A 17318-nucleotide genomic window follows, 5' to 3' on the forward strand; every position below is an offset into this window, starting at 1 on the left:
GGGGGGGGGGAAGGGGAGTTTACAAACTGGTTTTACAGACTGCTGTTACAAATTGATGTTACAAACATAGATCCCAAGCAACCCATCATTACTGATGTTACAAATTGGTATTACAAATTGATGTTACAAATATAGATCCCAAGCACCCCATCAAACACTAGAAGGAATAAAGAGATTAAAAAAAAAAGAAATAAAAACTAGGAAAGGGGGGAGGCTAGTTGGTGCAGTGAATAGAGCACTGGCCCTGGAGTCAGGACCTGAGTTCAAATTTGGCCTCAGACACTAACACTTACTAGCCGTGTGACCTTGAGCAAGTCACTTAACCCCAACTGCCCTGCCTTCCCCCCTCCAAAAGGCAAAAAAAAAAACAGAAAAGAACTGGAAAGAGGATAAATAACAACAGAGAAAGTGGTAAACCTTACCCAAATAACAGACTTCATGAAAAGTAGAACAGACTAAAGACAAACCAACAATTCCATGAGTCGGGAAAAAACATAAGAACAAAATCAAAACACTGGAAAAATATAGGATGTGTGATATCAAAAACAACCACCCTAGGAAACAGTTCAAGGGGAGATTAATTGAAAAATCATTGATCTCCCTGCAAACCATGATTTAAGAAAGAAATAAAAATCCTGAACACTCACAACAAATCACAAACTAATTGCCCAACAGAACTATAGGGGCAAAAATAATGATTAGCCCTATTCTCAAAGAATTAGATTCTCACAGGTGATTTGACACATAAATAGACACATTTTACAAACTTATTTCAAGAGATGGAGGACACGTGGGGCAGCTAGGTGGTGAAGTAAGTAAAGTGCCAGCTCTGGAGTGAGGAGGACCCGAGTTCGGTTGTGGCCTCAGACACTTAACACCCACACAAAAAAACTAGCCGTGTAACCTTGGACAAGTTACTTAGCCCCAATTGCCTCCCAAAAAAGGCAAAAAAAAAAAAAAAGAGAGAGATGGAGGACACAAACAACTGGGGTATCCTATCTTACAAGGAATAGGACTAAAGCTCAGGCTTTAAAGAAGCTAAGGATTCTAAAATTCTAACAAAAACTAGTAAGATCAAAACCAAATATAGACATGTAAGATTTCAATGAAAATTGTAGACATTACCCTTTATATTGAAATTATAGTTACTTGGGTTAATGATATTAATTTATATTACATAGCACTGAAATAAGAAAACTGCAGAGCCTTCATGATTTAACAATATAAATCATTAAAACTGAACTAGACAAACTATACCCCTGGAAGTTAAGAAAAAATGTACAATAAAGCATCAAAATGTCTCTTTCTGAAAAGATAACGTCTTATATAAGCAAGTGTCAAACAAGCCATAATCAGACTTATAGAGACAGAAAGGGCCAGAGAGGTCATCTAATTCAACTCTCTAATTTTAAAGATGAAAAAAAATTAAGTCCCAATTATAAAAGAAGAAAAAACATGCTAAGTCAAATCAGAGTTAAGATGATTCACAAAATATATTTCTATTTATAGAGCTGTTGTAAGGGTCAAACAAGAAAATGTAAATAAAGAGCTTTTTCAGTTATCAAGTATAACATAAATTATTAAAGAAAAACTTTCTCCCCTACATATGCTTCACAAAATTTTCCATATTCTTAATTAATTATAAATATTACTAACCTTGATTTGGAAGAAGCTCCTGAAGTACTTGCTCCTTTACTCAAATTGAATGCAACTAGGGATACCCCCCCAAAAAAAGAAAAAAGGAAATCAAAATACGCTTGAGGAGGGTGATAGTAAGGTTTTTTTTTTAATAAATTTCAAACCAATCAAAAAATTAAATACATTCTGGTTGAAATTTTAAAAATTAAGAACTAAAATGCTTCTACTAAGTAACTCATTCTGCAGGAATTCAAAGCAGCATCTATGTTAAAAAAAAACAAACCTTACCTTTCTCTTCATCATTTTCCCTGCTTAATTCAGTGAAAACTGGACATTCCTGTAAAGAAAAGTTAAGAATTCCAAGATTTGAGGTTCATCATTTGATTTATTCAGAATATGAAACTCTTAAATTATCTCTTTATTCTAATATCAGAGGAGGCATAGCATAGTAGAGATGACCTATGTTAAGGGATCCCCTCAACTTGTCTTATTGAATTGCCATATATTCCAGTAACACTGGACCCAGAGCATGCAGGATGTCTTGAACATGTCAAGAACGTACCCTGCCCATCCACTCCATGTCAATATAATTTGTTATTTGCATCCCAAACTGGATTCCCTGTGTTCCTTGGGAGTCAAGATAGGCACCAGTCAGTCCATGCCAGGCTGGAAATTTTGCTCCTTCTTTTCAGGAGGGCTTTTGTACTTCTTTCACCTTTCTGCACTTTCCCCCCTCCCACTCTTTTCAGTAAAGTTCTGTGTTTCCTCCTCCTTCCTTTGTTCTGCTGTCATAAATATGCAAACTTCTATATGAATTGTGAACTCTTTGGGTTCCACATACACGTGCATTTCTCTTGTAATAAACCTAGCTTCCACATAAGTTTTGTGAAGTTATGATTGCCTGTTAACACCTAACACTTATAAGAACCTAGGTACAAGTCATACCTTTGACACTACAGGTTATATGACCCTGTGCAAGTCACCTAATCCCTCAATGCCTCAGGCAACTCTCTAAAACTATAAAACTGCTCAAAAATTATTGACCTATAGAGGCTGAAGGAGTTTTCCTCATCAAGTTTCCCATACATCAATGAAATCACAGATGTGAAATATGCTTTAACACCATCCCAATGTAGCTAAGTCTAAGACTCAATCCTAAATTAAGATTCTAAAAAAAAATTAAAATTATTGTTAGCAATAACTCCTTTACTGTTAATATTTTCCGACTATTATTCTACATTTTCACTGAATAAACTAATATGTTTTTAATAACAGCAAGCTTTTAAAAAAAAATAACAGCAGCTTTTCTAAACAACCTAGTCTTTTCACTAGCTATAGAAACTGGTCTATAGTTTAAATAATGCTTTAAGTTAAACAATAAACATTAAAACAGTAATTACTTCAGAAATTATAGGTTTCCAATCATTTAAAAAAAACTTTTCTACATAAAAGGATGAAGTTTCAGAAGAAGTTATTCTACAATGTCTAAGGGAACATGAGTTTTTCTTGGTGGAATGTTTTAACTAGAAATGGACATGAGCCAATGAGTCAGATTCAGCTTTTGTTCAATTGCATCTGGTCTTTGGGACAATTATACAGAGAAACTATTAATGCCCATAGCTGCAGAAGAGCAATATGGCTTTAAAAACTGTCTTAAAGCGGGAAGGGAGGATAGCAAAGGGTTTAAGATCATAAGATCATAGAGTTAGAACAAGAAGGGGCCTCGGAAGCTATATAGTCCAAACCCTGTCAGGTCACAGGAAGATCACTTAAAGACAGCTGAGATGTTCTGCCTGATCAAGCGTGACAGGAATAATAACTATTAGTAAGGTGACTGAAAAGGCTTTGTTACATAAGATAGTTTTCCCCCTATATGGGCAATGAAACAGCCCTCAAAAGAAGTCTTTCCTGAGTTTGAAGATGGGAGTTCTAGATGAAAGTCAGTGGAAATGAGGGCTCAGTGTGAAAGGAGGTTCCAGAACAGTGCTTCAAAGTGGGAGGCTTGGATGAGGCTCAAGGGTGGGAGCAGAATCAGTAACCTATTGTGGTCCACATGAAAGGGAGAAGATGTCAAGTTCTATGAGGTGGTTTTTTGGGGGGGAGAAAGGAAGGAGAAGTAGAAGGAATGGGGTGTTTCCTCACCTTTGGGGAGTGGTATGGAGGAAGGGGGATTCTCTAGAGGCTTTATGGTAGGCAAAGTAGAGAAACTCACTGTTTTTAGCTACTGGTCAGTTACCAATTCAAGAGAAGCCATGGAAAAGAGGGAGAGTATTATTTCTAACTGCAAAAAACTGGAAACAACCTAAATATCCAGCAAAAAGGAATGATTCTATAAACTGCCACCTTAATATATCAGAATACTATAATGAAATTAAAATAGATAAGCACAAAGAATATTTAAAAATTTAGAAAGCCCTTTTATAAAGTAATGCAAAGCTAAAAAGCAGTAATAACTAGATCTACATAGAGAAAAGTAAACAGGAATGAATGGACAAAAAATCCTAACAGAGACCTGCAATGAGTGAAAGTTGTTATGACATTTTAATGTATGAAAATTTATTTATTATTAATTTATAAAGGAAATTTCTTAGCAGCATTGTTAAAAAGTAAATGGGAAATAATTTCTCTTTTCTCTTGAGAAAAAAATTTTCTTACCTGCTCTTTTCCTTCTAAACCTCTTCTTACTTGTTCTTCAATAAATTTGGCAGTTTTTTCTTCATCATCAAGGTCCTGCTTCTTTTTTTTCTCTTGTTCTTGTTGTCGACGAATAGTTTCTGGGTCTCTATCGATGTACTGAATATACCAACCTTTGGGTGTCTCATCCACTTTGCATAAACCTTAAAAAAATAAATCCACAAATATATAATCAAACTTTGCCATCAAACTAAAATATAAATGAAGATGAAAGCTGATTAGTAATTCAATTCAACAAACATTTAATGAAATGCCTAATATAAGGTATTATGTTAGGCAGTAGAAATACAAATATGAAAAAAAATATGCTGTCAAAGAAGATGCAGTTAAGAGGTAGAACATGAAACAAATATTTAATTATAATTAATATAAATACAATAATCATCTGATACCTCATTGTGGCATGGAGGTAACTGAATTCTCTAAAACCTAGGCCAATGAAGAACAACTTCTGTTAAGTTCAATATTCTTGTCTGTGAGTAAGAATTTTGTCAGTCCCCCAAAGAGGCCTCCCTAACTTCAGAGAAGCTCATCCCAGAGGGCTGGCCACTGAGTTATAAACTTGATAGCTACAGCAACTCAAGAAATAATTGTCAACTAGACCTGGGAAAGGCTGAGGTGCTCATTAAAAGAACCCATAGACTGAAATCACAGATCCCTGAAATACTAAGGTAATAATGATGACAGCAAATTACATTTACACAATATTTTACCACTTACAAAGCACTTTCTTTACAACAAACCACTCCAGGTTCAAAGCTCTGTCCACTGTAACATCCTGCCATTCTAAAGAAAGCTACAAAAGTTTTAAGACTCTTGTTTTATTGTTTCCAAGGTATGTAAAGTTGGGGGGTGGGGGGGTAGGGTGGCCAGGGGGACAGTAGAATGGAGAGGGCAGAGAAGGAAAAGAGAATAAGCATTTATATAGGGGCTACCATGAGCCAAGTACTGTACTAAGTGCTTTACAAATACTGCATCATGACCGGTAAGTAAGGTTAGCCAACAGCAGAGGTCTGAGCAGTCTAAGTAAATCACCTTATTCCCCAAGTCAAAGTTAACCTTTTGTCACTCCTCAAATCGCATGCTTACTGCCTTTACAGAAACTCTGAGGTAGAGAATTAGTGAATGTAGTGGACTAGATAATGGGAGAAATGTTCTTTAAGTAGTTACTCAATTAAGCAGAAAATGGTGATATAGAATGAGCAATGAACCATGTTCAAAAATCCCGGGTTCTGGTCTCAGCTCTGCAATCAACTACCGTGTTTCCCCGATAATAAGACACTGTCTTATTAATTTTTTTGGACAGAAAAACACCAGAGGGCTTATTTTCAGGGGAGAGCTTATTTTAATGAACATTGACAGCAATTTTAATAAACAGGTAAATGTGAACAAAAAAATGTACCTTTATTCAATAAGCAAATCACTGGGGAAGAACAGGATGACGCGCTCACTGCTGCAGCTCTGATTGGATGCAGCTCGGACTGAGGTGTGCGCTTCAGGGGGGGGGAACGGTGCGTACAGAGGGTACTGTAATGTAGCATGTAGCGCAGGGGATCACCTTCACTACAGTAGCAATCTCAATAGGGCTTACTTTCGGGGGAGGGCTTATTTTAGAGGAATCTTACACAGTAAGGGGAGGGCTTATTTTCGGGATAGGTCTTATTATCGGGGAAACACAGTAGCTACATAACATGGGTCTCAGTTTCTAGATCAGTACAATAAAAATCTGGATGCTATTTCTTAGGTCCCTTCCAGCTCTTCCATGACTGAAAAACACATGAGATTTCTCCCTTTCAATCTTGCCCCAACTGATGAATAAATGAAGCATTTATGAAGCCCTCAATGCAAAGTACCTTGCTAAGCACTGGGGATACAAAAACAAAGTAAGTCAGTAGCTGAACTCAAGGAAATCACATTCTAATCCAGGGGTGGGGAACCTTAATCCTGGAGGCCACAAGTGGCCTTCTAGGTCCTTAGGTGTGGCCTTTTGACTGAGTCCAAGTTGTTCTGTGAAGTTTGGATTCAGATGAGGACCTAGAAAGCCACATGTGGATGAAAGGCTAAAGGCTCACTATCCGTATATAATCCTACAAAGAAAAAGTAAAAAGGAGAAAGCAAATACAAAACATACCTAGGTGGGATAAGACAGAAGACCTTGAACCAGAAGAACGAAAAGAAAAGAATTAGTCTTAAAGGTGGTAATAAATCCTAAGAGGGGGTGGTTTAAAGGAAAAAATATGCCCTTTCAAGAGCAAAAGTCTTGCTCCATTATAGTCCAACTTTCTCCTTAAAAATTTGCCTCATTTGTTTTGTTGCCTGATTCACCTATTAATTTCACAAATATGCTAGTAAATTTTACCAGCTGTCCTTTTAAAGAAAGACATATAATAATTACACTTCTTACTCTTTAAAAGTTACCTTCTCTGCCCAACCACTTGGTAAAGTCTGTTAGTGTTTCCCATTGGGTAGCATTCATGTGGATATGCTCTCGATGACTGATATATTCATTATATACAATGTTGTTGTGGACTCTCTTTGTGCCTAAAAACAAAGAATACAGAGCAGTTAAATATGGAGAAGACTATGAAATTATAATCCGAAGATAACTTGAATAACATAAATTGCCTACCAAATCGTCTTCTGAGCAGCTCTAAAAAGTCATTTCGGAACTCCCTTGAGGAAAAATAGAGGACAATATTTAGGTAAATTTGGAAAGATCCATATGTATAATACATCTGTATATGTATTATGTATAATACATATGTATTATAATATGTATATATGTATATATATATACATATATACATATGTATAATACAAGTAATGCCTTCCTGAAATTGAGAAGAAAAAAATTAAATAAAGCCCATTAAAATATCTGATGCAACTATAAAATATACTATGTGAAAGGTGTTAATAATTACTGTAAATGTAGTGGTCAAATTATAGAATTTAGGTAAGGAAAAGATCATAAGAAATTGCAATCTTTAGGCAAGACCACACAAACTAAAGTAAAGTGACAAATTAATAACTGGATCTGTAATTGTATCAAAAGATTATAACATATCCTGGTAGTGCAGTGGGGGAAAAAAGTTTAGCGAGAAGAAAAAAAATTCAGTAAAATTTAGAAATTGGTCAATCCCATTTTGAGGCCTCACTATACCTAAACTATCCTTCTTAGCCACCAGTGAATAAAACTGTTTTGATAGTATCTTTAATTCCACAATTAAAAGTTATCTTTTAAAGGTAACCTTTCAAAAGCATAGAGTTGGCACCCAGAAATGAGTTTCTTTCTGCTCAAAAAAGATAAAGCACCTAGATCCCTTTTTGCTTCTGTTTCAAAGTAAACTCTTATACACCAATGGCGTGAATTTCATACTTCATATTTCACCCAGAATAAGAAATGAGAAAGACTAGAGGTTTTCAAAATATACAGAAGGTCGATGTCTATATTCCATGGATATTTTAAGAAGGTTAGTAATGACAGAATTCCGAGAGTTGGAAGAGATCATGGTAGCCACCTAGTCCTAACTTTACACAAAGGAGTTCTCACTATAACATACAGAACAAATGATTTTCCAGCTAATGCTTGAAGATCTCTAAGTACAACTAAGCTGCTGGGCAGCCCCTGACTTTCAGACAGCTCTAAATTGTTAGGAAGTTATTTTCTGACATCCGTCTAAATTGGGCTCTGTAGTATTTCCCCCCACTGCTTCAGGTTCTTCTACTTCTGGGGCCAAAAAAACCAAGTCTCACCCCTACTCCATATTAATAGTCTTTTAGACATTTAAAGACAGTCATCTTCTCTCCCTCTCCTCTCCAAGGCTAGCTTCCTCGAACCAAATCTTCTCTTCTCCACACCAGACATGCCCAATTCCTTTACCTGACCTTCTAATGAATGGACTAAAAGTCTGTGTCCTCCTCTGGACATTTTCCAGCTTATCAACATCCTTCTTCAATAGCAGTGCCAAAGATAGAAAACAAGACAGCAGACAAGAACTGACAAGAGGAGAGCATAACCCTTCCCTATTCCTGGAAGCGATGGCCTTCAATACAGTCCCAAATTAAGCTTAGTTGGCTGCCGTATCACACTGCTACCTCATGGAGTTTGCAGTCTCTAAAACTCCCAGATCTTTTTCAGAGTAACTGCTACCTAGCCACATTTCCTCCATCTTATATTTGTGAAGTTTACATTTTGTTACCAAGTACAACACTTTCTGTTTATCCCAGTGACTTTGATTAGATTCAGCTCAATGCTCCAGCCTGTCAATCAACAAACACTAATTAAGCACCGCACACTATGTGCTAGACACCCTGTTAAATGCTGGGGATACAAAAGCAAGCAAGACACTGTCCCTGCCTTCAAGGAGTTCACAGACTAATGAGGGAAACGAGATACATGCAAATATAAACAAAGCAAGCCACATCAGTACAAAAAAGAAATAATTAGGGGAGGCTAGGTGGTGTGGTGAATACAGCACCGGCCCTGGAGTCAGGAGGACCTGGGTTCGGATCCGGCCTCAGACACTTAACACACACACACACACACACACACACACACACACACACACAAAATAGCCATGTGACCTTGGACAAGTCACTTAACCTCAACTGCCCTCCACAAAGCAAAAAAGAAATAATTAGCAGAGGGAAGGCACTAGAAGTAAAAGGGATCATGAAAGACTTCCTGGTGAAGGTAAAATTTTTGCTGGGACCTAAAGAAAACCAGGGAAATAAATCAGCAGGCAGAGGTGAGGAAGAAAATCATTGCAGGAATGCCAGGCAGCCAGAGAAAATGTCCTATGTCAAGAAATGGAATGTTGTTCCTAGCTGTTCCAGCCAGGACACCAGTGTCACTGGATCAAAGAGTACATGTCAGGGAATAAGGTATAAGACTGGAAAGGCAGGAGGGGGCTGGATAATGAAGGGCTTTGCATGCCAAAAGGATCATTTTTGTATTTGCTTTTGGAGACCATAGGAAGCCACTGTGGTTTACTGAGTATGAGGATGACATGGTCGACCTAAGCTTTGGAAAATCACTTTAGTGACTGAAATATGGAGTGGGGATAGATCTGAAGCAGGCAGATCTATGAACAGGCTATTGCAATAGCCCAGGTGAGAGGCGATGAGGGCCTGCACTAGAAATGGTGACAGTCAGAGGAGAGAAAAGGGGCTTATTCAAGAGATGTTGCAAAGGTAAAATCAATATGCCTTGGCAAGATTGGACATGGTGGGGCAGGGAAGGGTAAAAAAGTGAGGAATCCAGGTTGACACCTATGTTGGGAGTCTGAGGAACTGGAAGGATATAGTCCTCTACTGTAAGATGGAAGGTAGGATTAGGGGAGGGTTTCAGGGAAAAAAGATAATGAATTCTGTTTTGGACATTTTTAATTTAAAACATATATTGGACATCTAGTTCAAGGTATCTGAAAAGCAACTGGAAATACAAAACTAGAGGTCAGCACAGAGATTGGGGCAGGACAGTTAGATGGGAGTTGATGAGATCAAGTGAAGTAGCAGAGGGAGAAGAGGGCCCAAGAAAGAACCTTGAGGGATACCCAAGGTTAGAAAGTGTGACCTGGAAAAACATCTAGCAAAGGACACTGAGAAAAAGTAGTCAGACAGGGATGATAAGAATCAGGATAGAGTGGTAACCAGAAAACCCAGAGAGAAGAGAGGTCAAGAACCTTTTAGATCTTGAGTGCTATCTACTATTAGTTAATCATCCCTTTGTGTCATTTGCAATTTTTATGAGTATATATCATCTACACCATCATCAAATCATTAATAAAAATGCTAAATAGGGGCAGCTAGGTGGCACAGTGAATAGAGCACCAGGCCTGGAATCAGGAGGACCTGAGGTCAAATCCACCTCAGACATTTGACACGCTTACTAGCTGTGTGACCTCAGGCAAGTCACTTAACCCCAAGTGCCTTGCCTTCCTCCCTCCCCCCCCAAAAAAAAATTTTTTTAAATAAATGCTAAATAGCACAGTACTTAAAAGATCTAGGGGATATTCAACAAGAGTTGTCATGCCACGGTGGCACTGAGCCATTAACAACTGCTCTTATAAATACAGTTCTGAATCCATCTGACTATATGATGGTCTAGTCCATATCCCTATATCTTATCTCCACAAAAATAGCATATAATATGGATCAATGTGATAACCAACCATGATTTTAGAAGATGGATGAAGAAAAAGGTATAATATGTTACCAGATTTGAGATGTAAAATAAGACATACATTTTCAGAAGTGGCCAATGTGAAAATTTCTTTTGTTTGACTATGAAAATTTGTAAAAAGGGTCGTGTTTTGCTTTTTTTTTTCCAGTTTTTTTAGGCTTTCCCCTATCCCTGGCAGATTCTAGGTACTCAATTCCTTCTCTGGCTTCCTTTAAGTTCCAGCTAAAATCCAATCTTCTAAAGAAGGCTTTCGCAATCCCTCTTAACTCTAGTGTCTTCCCTCAATTATTTATTTTCTTGGCAGAGCCAAGATGGTGGAATAAAAGCACAAACTTGGTGTGGGATCAGGCTCGAACCACTTCCAATACCTTCAAAAAATGACTCTAAACAAATTTTAAAGCTACAGAACCCACAAAGTGACAGAGAGAAACAAATCTGCAGCTGAAGACAGCCAGGCAGGCCAATAGGAAAGGTCTATCTTGTGAGCCCCGTGGTTCTTGCCCCAGGGCGGCCCCAACCAGCAGCAGCCAGAGCAGACTTCAGACCAACAGCTGTGGTGGTTTCCAGACTTCTCAAACCATAAATGCCAAAGACAAAGTAAAAGGTCAGTGTGCAACTCTGTTGGAATGGGGGTGGGGGGGACAGGAGAGCAGAGCATGGTCCAGCCCCTGCCCCCTGGGCTAGAAGCTGCATAGGAGGCACAGGGAGTGCCTGCCTCAGGAGCTCCTGGCCTGCAGATGTAGGGGGACCAAGCAACCATTCAGAAAGTAATTCCTCTTGCTTTAACCTGCTTGAATCTGGACTGCAGTCCTGGATGGTGGTCCTGGGGTGTGTGGCCAGGTGCCCTGAGGTTGTGGGGGCCGTAGAGAGGGTGCCTTCCTAATAGGTCCAGCAGCTGCAAAAACCCCAGCGATTTGGGACAAAGCTCTCTCAATTCTGGAAGCAGAGTTCTACCGTGGCAAAGAGCTCAAAAGTCAAGTTACTGGCTGGCAATGTGAGCAAGCAGAGGAAGCACAAACAGACCATAGAATGTTTTTTCGGGGACAAAAAGGATCAAGGCATGGAGCAGGAGGAAGACAGTGAAGTCGGAACTCCTGCATCAAAAGCCTTCAAGAAAAATTTATTATGTTGTATCCTGCACATAATTTGTGTGTATGTATTGTCTATATTTTAACTTGCTGTTGTTATCTCTCCCATTAGATTGTGAACTCCTTGAGGGCAAGGTCTTGTATGTTTCTTTCTATCTCAGCATTTAGCAAACTGCTTGACACAACAGACTTGTGGGATTGTTGGGTAGGACTGGGTAAAAGGTGAGAAGGAAAGGAGGGAGGGAGTGAGTGAGGGAAGGAAGGAGAAAGGGAGGGAAGAAAGAAGAAGGGAGGAAGGAAGAAAAGAAAGAGGGAGTGAGGGAAGTCCTCCTGAATCTATCTGTCCAATCAAATAACTCTGTCAAAAAAGGAAATAGACTACTCTGACATAACCTTTTTTTTTTTTCTGCTTTTTGGAGCGGGGAAGGCAGGGCAATTGGGGTTAAGTAACTTGACCAAGGTCACACGGCTAGTTTTGTGTTAAGTGTCTGATGCCGAATTTGAACTCAGGTCCTCCTGACTCCAGGGCCAGTGCTCTATTCACTGCCCCTCCAGCCTTATTTCTTTAAATAAACTATATGAGACAAATAAAAAGAACAGACAGAGAACTTTGTGCTACCAAAAAAGAAAATACAACTACCCTACCTCACCACTTAGTATGTGACTTTGACAAGTCACTTACCCTCAGTAACCTCATCTGTAAAATGAATGTTCTGGAACAGATTATCACTAAGGTCCCTTCCAGCTCCTAAATCCTATGATACAGAGTGTCCCTAAAGTCTTGGTGCAGTTTTAAGTTTGAATAACTGTTTGTAGACTTGCAATCTCCAGTACTAATACCAGCAACTGACAAGAACTCTCTATTTTTCAAATGTAAATCATTAGCTATATTGTCCAACTAACTGGAAACAAAGTAGATGCCCGTCAATTAGGGAAATGGCCAAACAAGAGGTGCATGAACACAGCAAATCATTTCTGTGGAATGACGAATGTCATGAATAAACAGAATCATGGGAAGATCTACATGAACTTGGGCAGAGTGAAATAAGCAGAGCCAAGATACAATATACACAATGATAATAACAATGTAAATGCAAAGTACAATTACAATCACCAAAAATTTAAAAATGTGAATGTTGCAAAATTATAAAGAATAAGAATGGCTCAAAAAAAAGGATATGAAGTCATTTCCAGCCCACCCTTTTACAAAGGGTGCATATTACAATATTTTCAGATTTTTTTTCTGGTGAACTGATCAGTTATCCTGATTTTTTTTTTAAAAATGTTTTAAGATGAATCTTAAGAAATACTATTTGTTAGTCCAGGCTCAGACACTTAGCACCCACCCAGAAACACCTGGCCGTGTAACCTTGAGCAAGTTACTTAACCCCAATTGCTTCAAAAAAAGAATACTAGTTGTTATAAGGGATGGCTCTCTGGGAAATAGAATGCTAGGAGGAACTTTGGTAATGTTTAAAAAAAGGACATCAATAAAAACTGTTTTGTTTTTTTTTATAGTTCAACTGAATGTTATTGAGTCATGTCTGACTCTGTGACCCCATTTGGGGTTTTCTTGGCAAAGATAGTGGAGTGGTTTACCATCTCCTTCTCCAGCTCATTTTACAGATAAGGCAACAAAGACAAATAGGGTTAAGTGACTTGCCCAGGGTCACCCAGCTAATAAATATCTGAGGCTGGATGTCAACTCAGGTCTTTCTGACTCCAGGCACAGCTCTCCACCCACTGTGCCACCTAGCTGCCCAATGTCTCTCAACTATAGATATTCTTGAGATACTCACTCTGAAAAATAATCCATAAATTGCTGAGGATCTTCTGAAGCCAGAAGGAGCTGTCTCTGATGAGACTCTGACATGCAATGGCACTTAAAACCATTCTACAAAACAGAAAAGATGATGGTTAATTTTTTTTTTATTTTCATATTTCATCATACTGGGTTCTAAATATCTGACCCACATTCCTACCTGATTCAGAATAAACAGTCTCTCTTTTCCAAGGCTAATGCCTATATGTATTCAAATCCTGACTTTATTTATTCCCTCTCCTTTTTATATCACTGTATTTCCACTTCTCCTAGACACTTCTACATGGTTGAGGTATTATCTATTTCTTGCATTCTCTTCTTCAGGGAGGTGCTTCTTATACATCTCTACTCCTTTATACCCAAAGGCTACCCAATTCTCTAGCTTCCTCTAAATTTGTTCTAGTTGAATAATTCCTGCTGTGGCTCACGTCATTTTTCAGAAAAATGGTTATTTCTAAGCACCTGTGGCAAAGTGTTATTATCCATGCCCATGATTTCACCACCTGTAAGGAGCTGAATCCAAAATTAATAGTATAACTCTAGCCTTACCTTTCAATGTATATAAATCCTACTTGCTGGGAAGCTTTATTTGGTGATTCTGTTAGTACCTCAAATTCAATGTATCAAAAATTGTCCCCAAATTTGCTTCTCTCTATAATTTTTCATTTCAATTAAAAATATTAAGCTCCTACTATGCATAGAGTATGTTGGGTGGTAGATAAAAAGATCAAAACAGTAAAACAGTCTCTACTCTCAAGGAATTTACATTCTCCTGTAGAGTTCAACATGTATAGAAATACAAAGTAAGAGGGGCGGCCAGGTGGCACAGTGAGTAAGAGTGCCGGCCCTAGCGTCGGGAGACCTGGGATCGGTTCCAGCCTCAGATACTCGGCACCCACACAAAAATAACTGGCACATGTAACCTTGAGCAAGTTACTTAACCCCAATTGCTTTAAAAAAAAAAATACAAAGTAAGATGAAGAGAATACAAACAACTAGATAGATCAGTGAAGGCTTCACCAGAGCTGAGCCTTGACTGAGCTAAACATTCAGAGTAAAAGCTGAGAAGGTAGAGGGCAATGAAGACCTCAATCTTTTCTCTCATAAGAGCGGAAGGGGCACCTAATCTATGGCTCCCTATTGCAAACAGCATCACATAGGTGAAAGGAATCTAAGTGGACATTTTGTCCAACTCAAATTCAACAAACAAGAATCTCTTCTAGAACAGATCCAACAAGCGATTATTGAACCTGTCTGAATATCTTCAATGTACCTCCCAAGGCTATCTGTCCCATTCTAGATATGTCTATGATATGGTCACCAGTCCTCTCACCATCTGGGCAGCCATCCTCTGAATACATTCCAGCTTATCAATGTCTATCCTAAAATACTGGACCCAGAGCAGGACAGGGGAAGGAACAAGTATGTGTTAAGTACCTACTATGTACCAAGAACTGTTCTAAGTAGTTTACAAATATTAACTCATTTGATCCTCACAACAATGCTAAGAGGAAGCTTCCCTTCATAGCCAAAAAACTAAAACTCTAGAAATGTCTACCACACACACACACACACACACACACACACACACAATCTCCCCCATTAAAATGTCTGTGGAGGGATGAGACTCTTACTTTGTGTCCCCAATACATAGTGTCTAACACATAGCAGGCATTTAATAAAGGCTTGACTGACTAACCAATTCAGAGTAGAATGGGGCCTCCAATTTGGATATTACGCTTCTTTTAAACAGCCTAAAATGATACTATTTTTTGTCGGACTTCCAGGTAGTACTGATGACTTACACTGAGCTTTCCTTCCACTAAAATCCTCAATTCTTTTTCAAAAGAAGTATTATCTAAGCTCGTTTTCTCCAACCTACACTTGTGCAGCTTATTATTCTTGGTGAGGCCTTGCATTATAAGATTTAGAATGGAAAGGGAGACCTCAGAGTTCATCTAGTTCAACTCCTTTATTTTACAGATGAGAAAACTGAGGCTGTTAAAAAAAAAAAAAACCTACTCAATATCACATTAGTATAGAGTAGAGCTAGTATTCAAAACCTGTCCCTCCCATCTCAATGGTTGTTCCACCACACCATGCTTCCTCTTGGGACTTGCCCTGAAATCTCTTCTTTCAAAATACTGAAAATGTCTTAAGAACAGTATTTCTCAATTGGGAAAGGGGAAAGTAAGAAAGAGGAAGGGAGGGAGGAAGAGAGGGAGGAAGGGAGGTAGAAAGGAACGGAGGAAGGAACGGAGGAAGGAAGGAAGGAAGGAAGGAAAGAAGGAAGGAAGGAAGGAAGGAAGGAAGGAAGGAAGGAAGGAAGGAAGGAAGGAAGGAAGGAAGGAAGGAAGAAAGGAAGGAAAGAAAAATGAAAGTTATACTATATGATCCCTAAAGGTCTTTAAGCTATAAAACTTAAATCTAAAAATCTGAGTCTGCAGAGGAAAGTGTACATAGTATAGGGATATATAGAAGAGTTAGAAGATTATATTACTTTTTGCCTTCTTAAACCATTTCAGATCCCTGGAGCGAAAAACTATCATTCAATTAGTTGAAAAACCCGAATTGAAATTTGAATCGTTTCTATGACTCCAAATGCAGCAATCTTTCCCCTATAACATAGTATCATACAGAATGTTATTTGGTTTCTTGATTGAAGTACAGCTAGAAAAGATTTGGTCTATAACCATGATTCCAGAAGCCAATGATGAAGCATGCTAGTAACCTCCTGACAGAGCGAGATCAGACTCAAATTACAGAATAAGACACAAATTCTCTGGCACCGCCAATGTGAGAATTTGTTTGGCTTTACCATGCATATGTGAAAAATTTTTGTTGTTCTTTCTTCTCAATTTGGTAAAGAGAGCTGAGGGCAGAGTTGCCAAAAAGAAAAAAGATGGTCATTACAACAGCGAATACAGACGAGCAGAACAGCTTTTATGTGTTAAATTTATTATTATATAATTAAAAAGAAAATAAAGCTCTATGTAGTAAAGATTCGCAGTTTCACGTACAACTTTCTTTGTGCCGCTCTGTACATATAGCAGTGCTCAGGTTTGTGGAGTTCAGAATAAAAAAGAGTTGGGAAGGAATAGTCTTTATTCTAAAGCCGTTTCCATCTCTCCACTCCAGGCTTTTCCCCCGGCTATCCCCCAAGCCTGGAATGCTCTCCTCTGCTTAGACTACTGATCTCCCTAGCTTCAAGTCTCAGCTAAAATCCCACCTTCTCCAGGAAGCCTTCCTCAGTACCTCTTAATTCTAATGCCAGTTATTTATTTCCTATTTATCCTATATAGAACTTGCTTTGTATTTGTTCTCCGGTTGTGTCCCCCATTAGACTGTAAGTTCCTTGAGGGCAGGCAGGGCTGTCTTTTGCCCCTGTTTGTATCCCCAGCGCTTAGCCCAGTGCCTGGCACATAGGAGACGCTGAACAAACGTTTCCAGCTTGACTGACGCCTTCAAGTGCTCCCCAAACAAGCCTCACACGCGCACCATTCACTGCGCGGTCTCTCCGAACCAGGAACCAGCAGCGTCGGGACTCCAGGGTCCTTAAGGCCCCTCCGGGTGCGAGAATCGCGCAGTGCATCAACTGAAAGGCAGCCCAGGCTTGGGCTACACACTCACCTCATCCCGGCACTGCTTCTGGCACATCTGGCAATACCATCGCAGCTTCTGGAGCCCCTTGGATTTGATCCTGTTAGCGATGGCCTTGGGGGTGAGGAAATCGGATTTCCCCATGTCGAGAAGAGAGAGCGACCACTGAGTACCCTTTTCTGCTCTCGGCGCTCACCCCCATACAAACCGGAAGTGGTGCCAACCGGAAGCAAAGCAGAGGGCGGGGAGCGAGGGATTGGGAGGGACAGAGAAAAAAATGGGAGGGAGAATG

The 17318-nt window shown here is 39.0% G+C and overlaps 1 protein-coding gene across 3 annotated transcripts in view; it reads right to left on the minus strand.

The window, feature by feature from the left end:
- Nucleotides 1-17284, minus strand: part of LOC138175819 (DNA/RNA-binding protein KIN17) — a 42971-nt gene extending 25687 nt beyond the window's left edge. For 2 of the 3 annotated variants that reach the window (XM_069106323.1, XM_069106322.1), the window contains exons 1-7: nt 17057-17284; nt 13404-13498; nt 6962-7005; nt 6751-6873; nt 4294-4475; nt 1927-1975; nt 1657-1711 (exon numbers count right to left, since the gene is read on the minus strand). In XM_069106323.1, coding sequence (XP_068962424.1) covers nt 1657-1711; nt 1927-1975; nt 4294-4475; nt 6751-6873; nt 6962-7005; nt 13404-13498; nt 17057-17170 — 662 coding nt within the window. In that variant the 5' untranslated portion in view covers nt 17171-17284. The remainder of the gene's footprint in view (nt 1-1656; nt 1712-1926; nt 1976-4293; nt 4476-6750; nt 6874-6961; nt 7006-13403; nt 13499-17056) is intronic. The other variant, XM_069106324.1, reaches the window with a different exon arrangement.
- Between the last annotated feature and the right edge of the window lie 34 nt (nt 17285-17318).

This window comes from Petaurus breviceps, unplaced genomic scaffold (assembly GCF_028583685.1).
Source record: "Petaurus breviceps papuanus isolate PSGF00001 unplaced genomic scaffold, PetGlider_PUasm1.0 79, whole genome shotgun sequence".
In the NCBI taxonomy this organism is placed as follows: domain Eukaryota; kingdom Metazoa; phylum Chordata; class Mammalia; order Diprotodontia; family Petauridae; genus Petaurus; species Petaurus breviceps.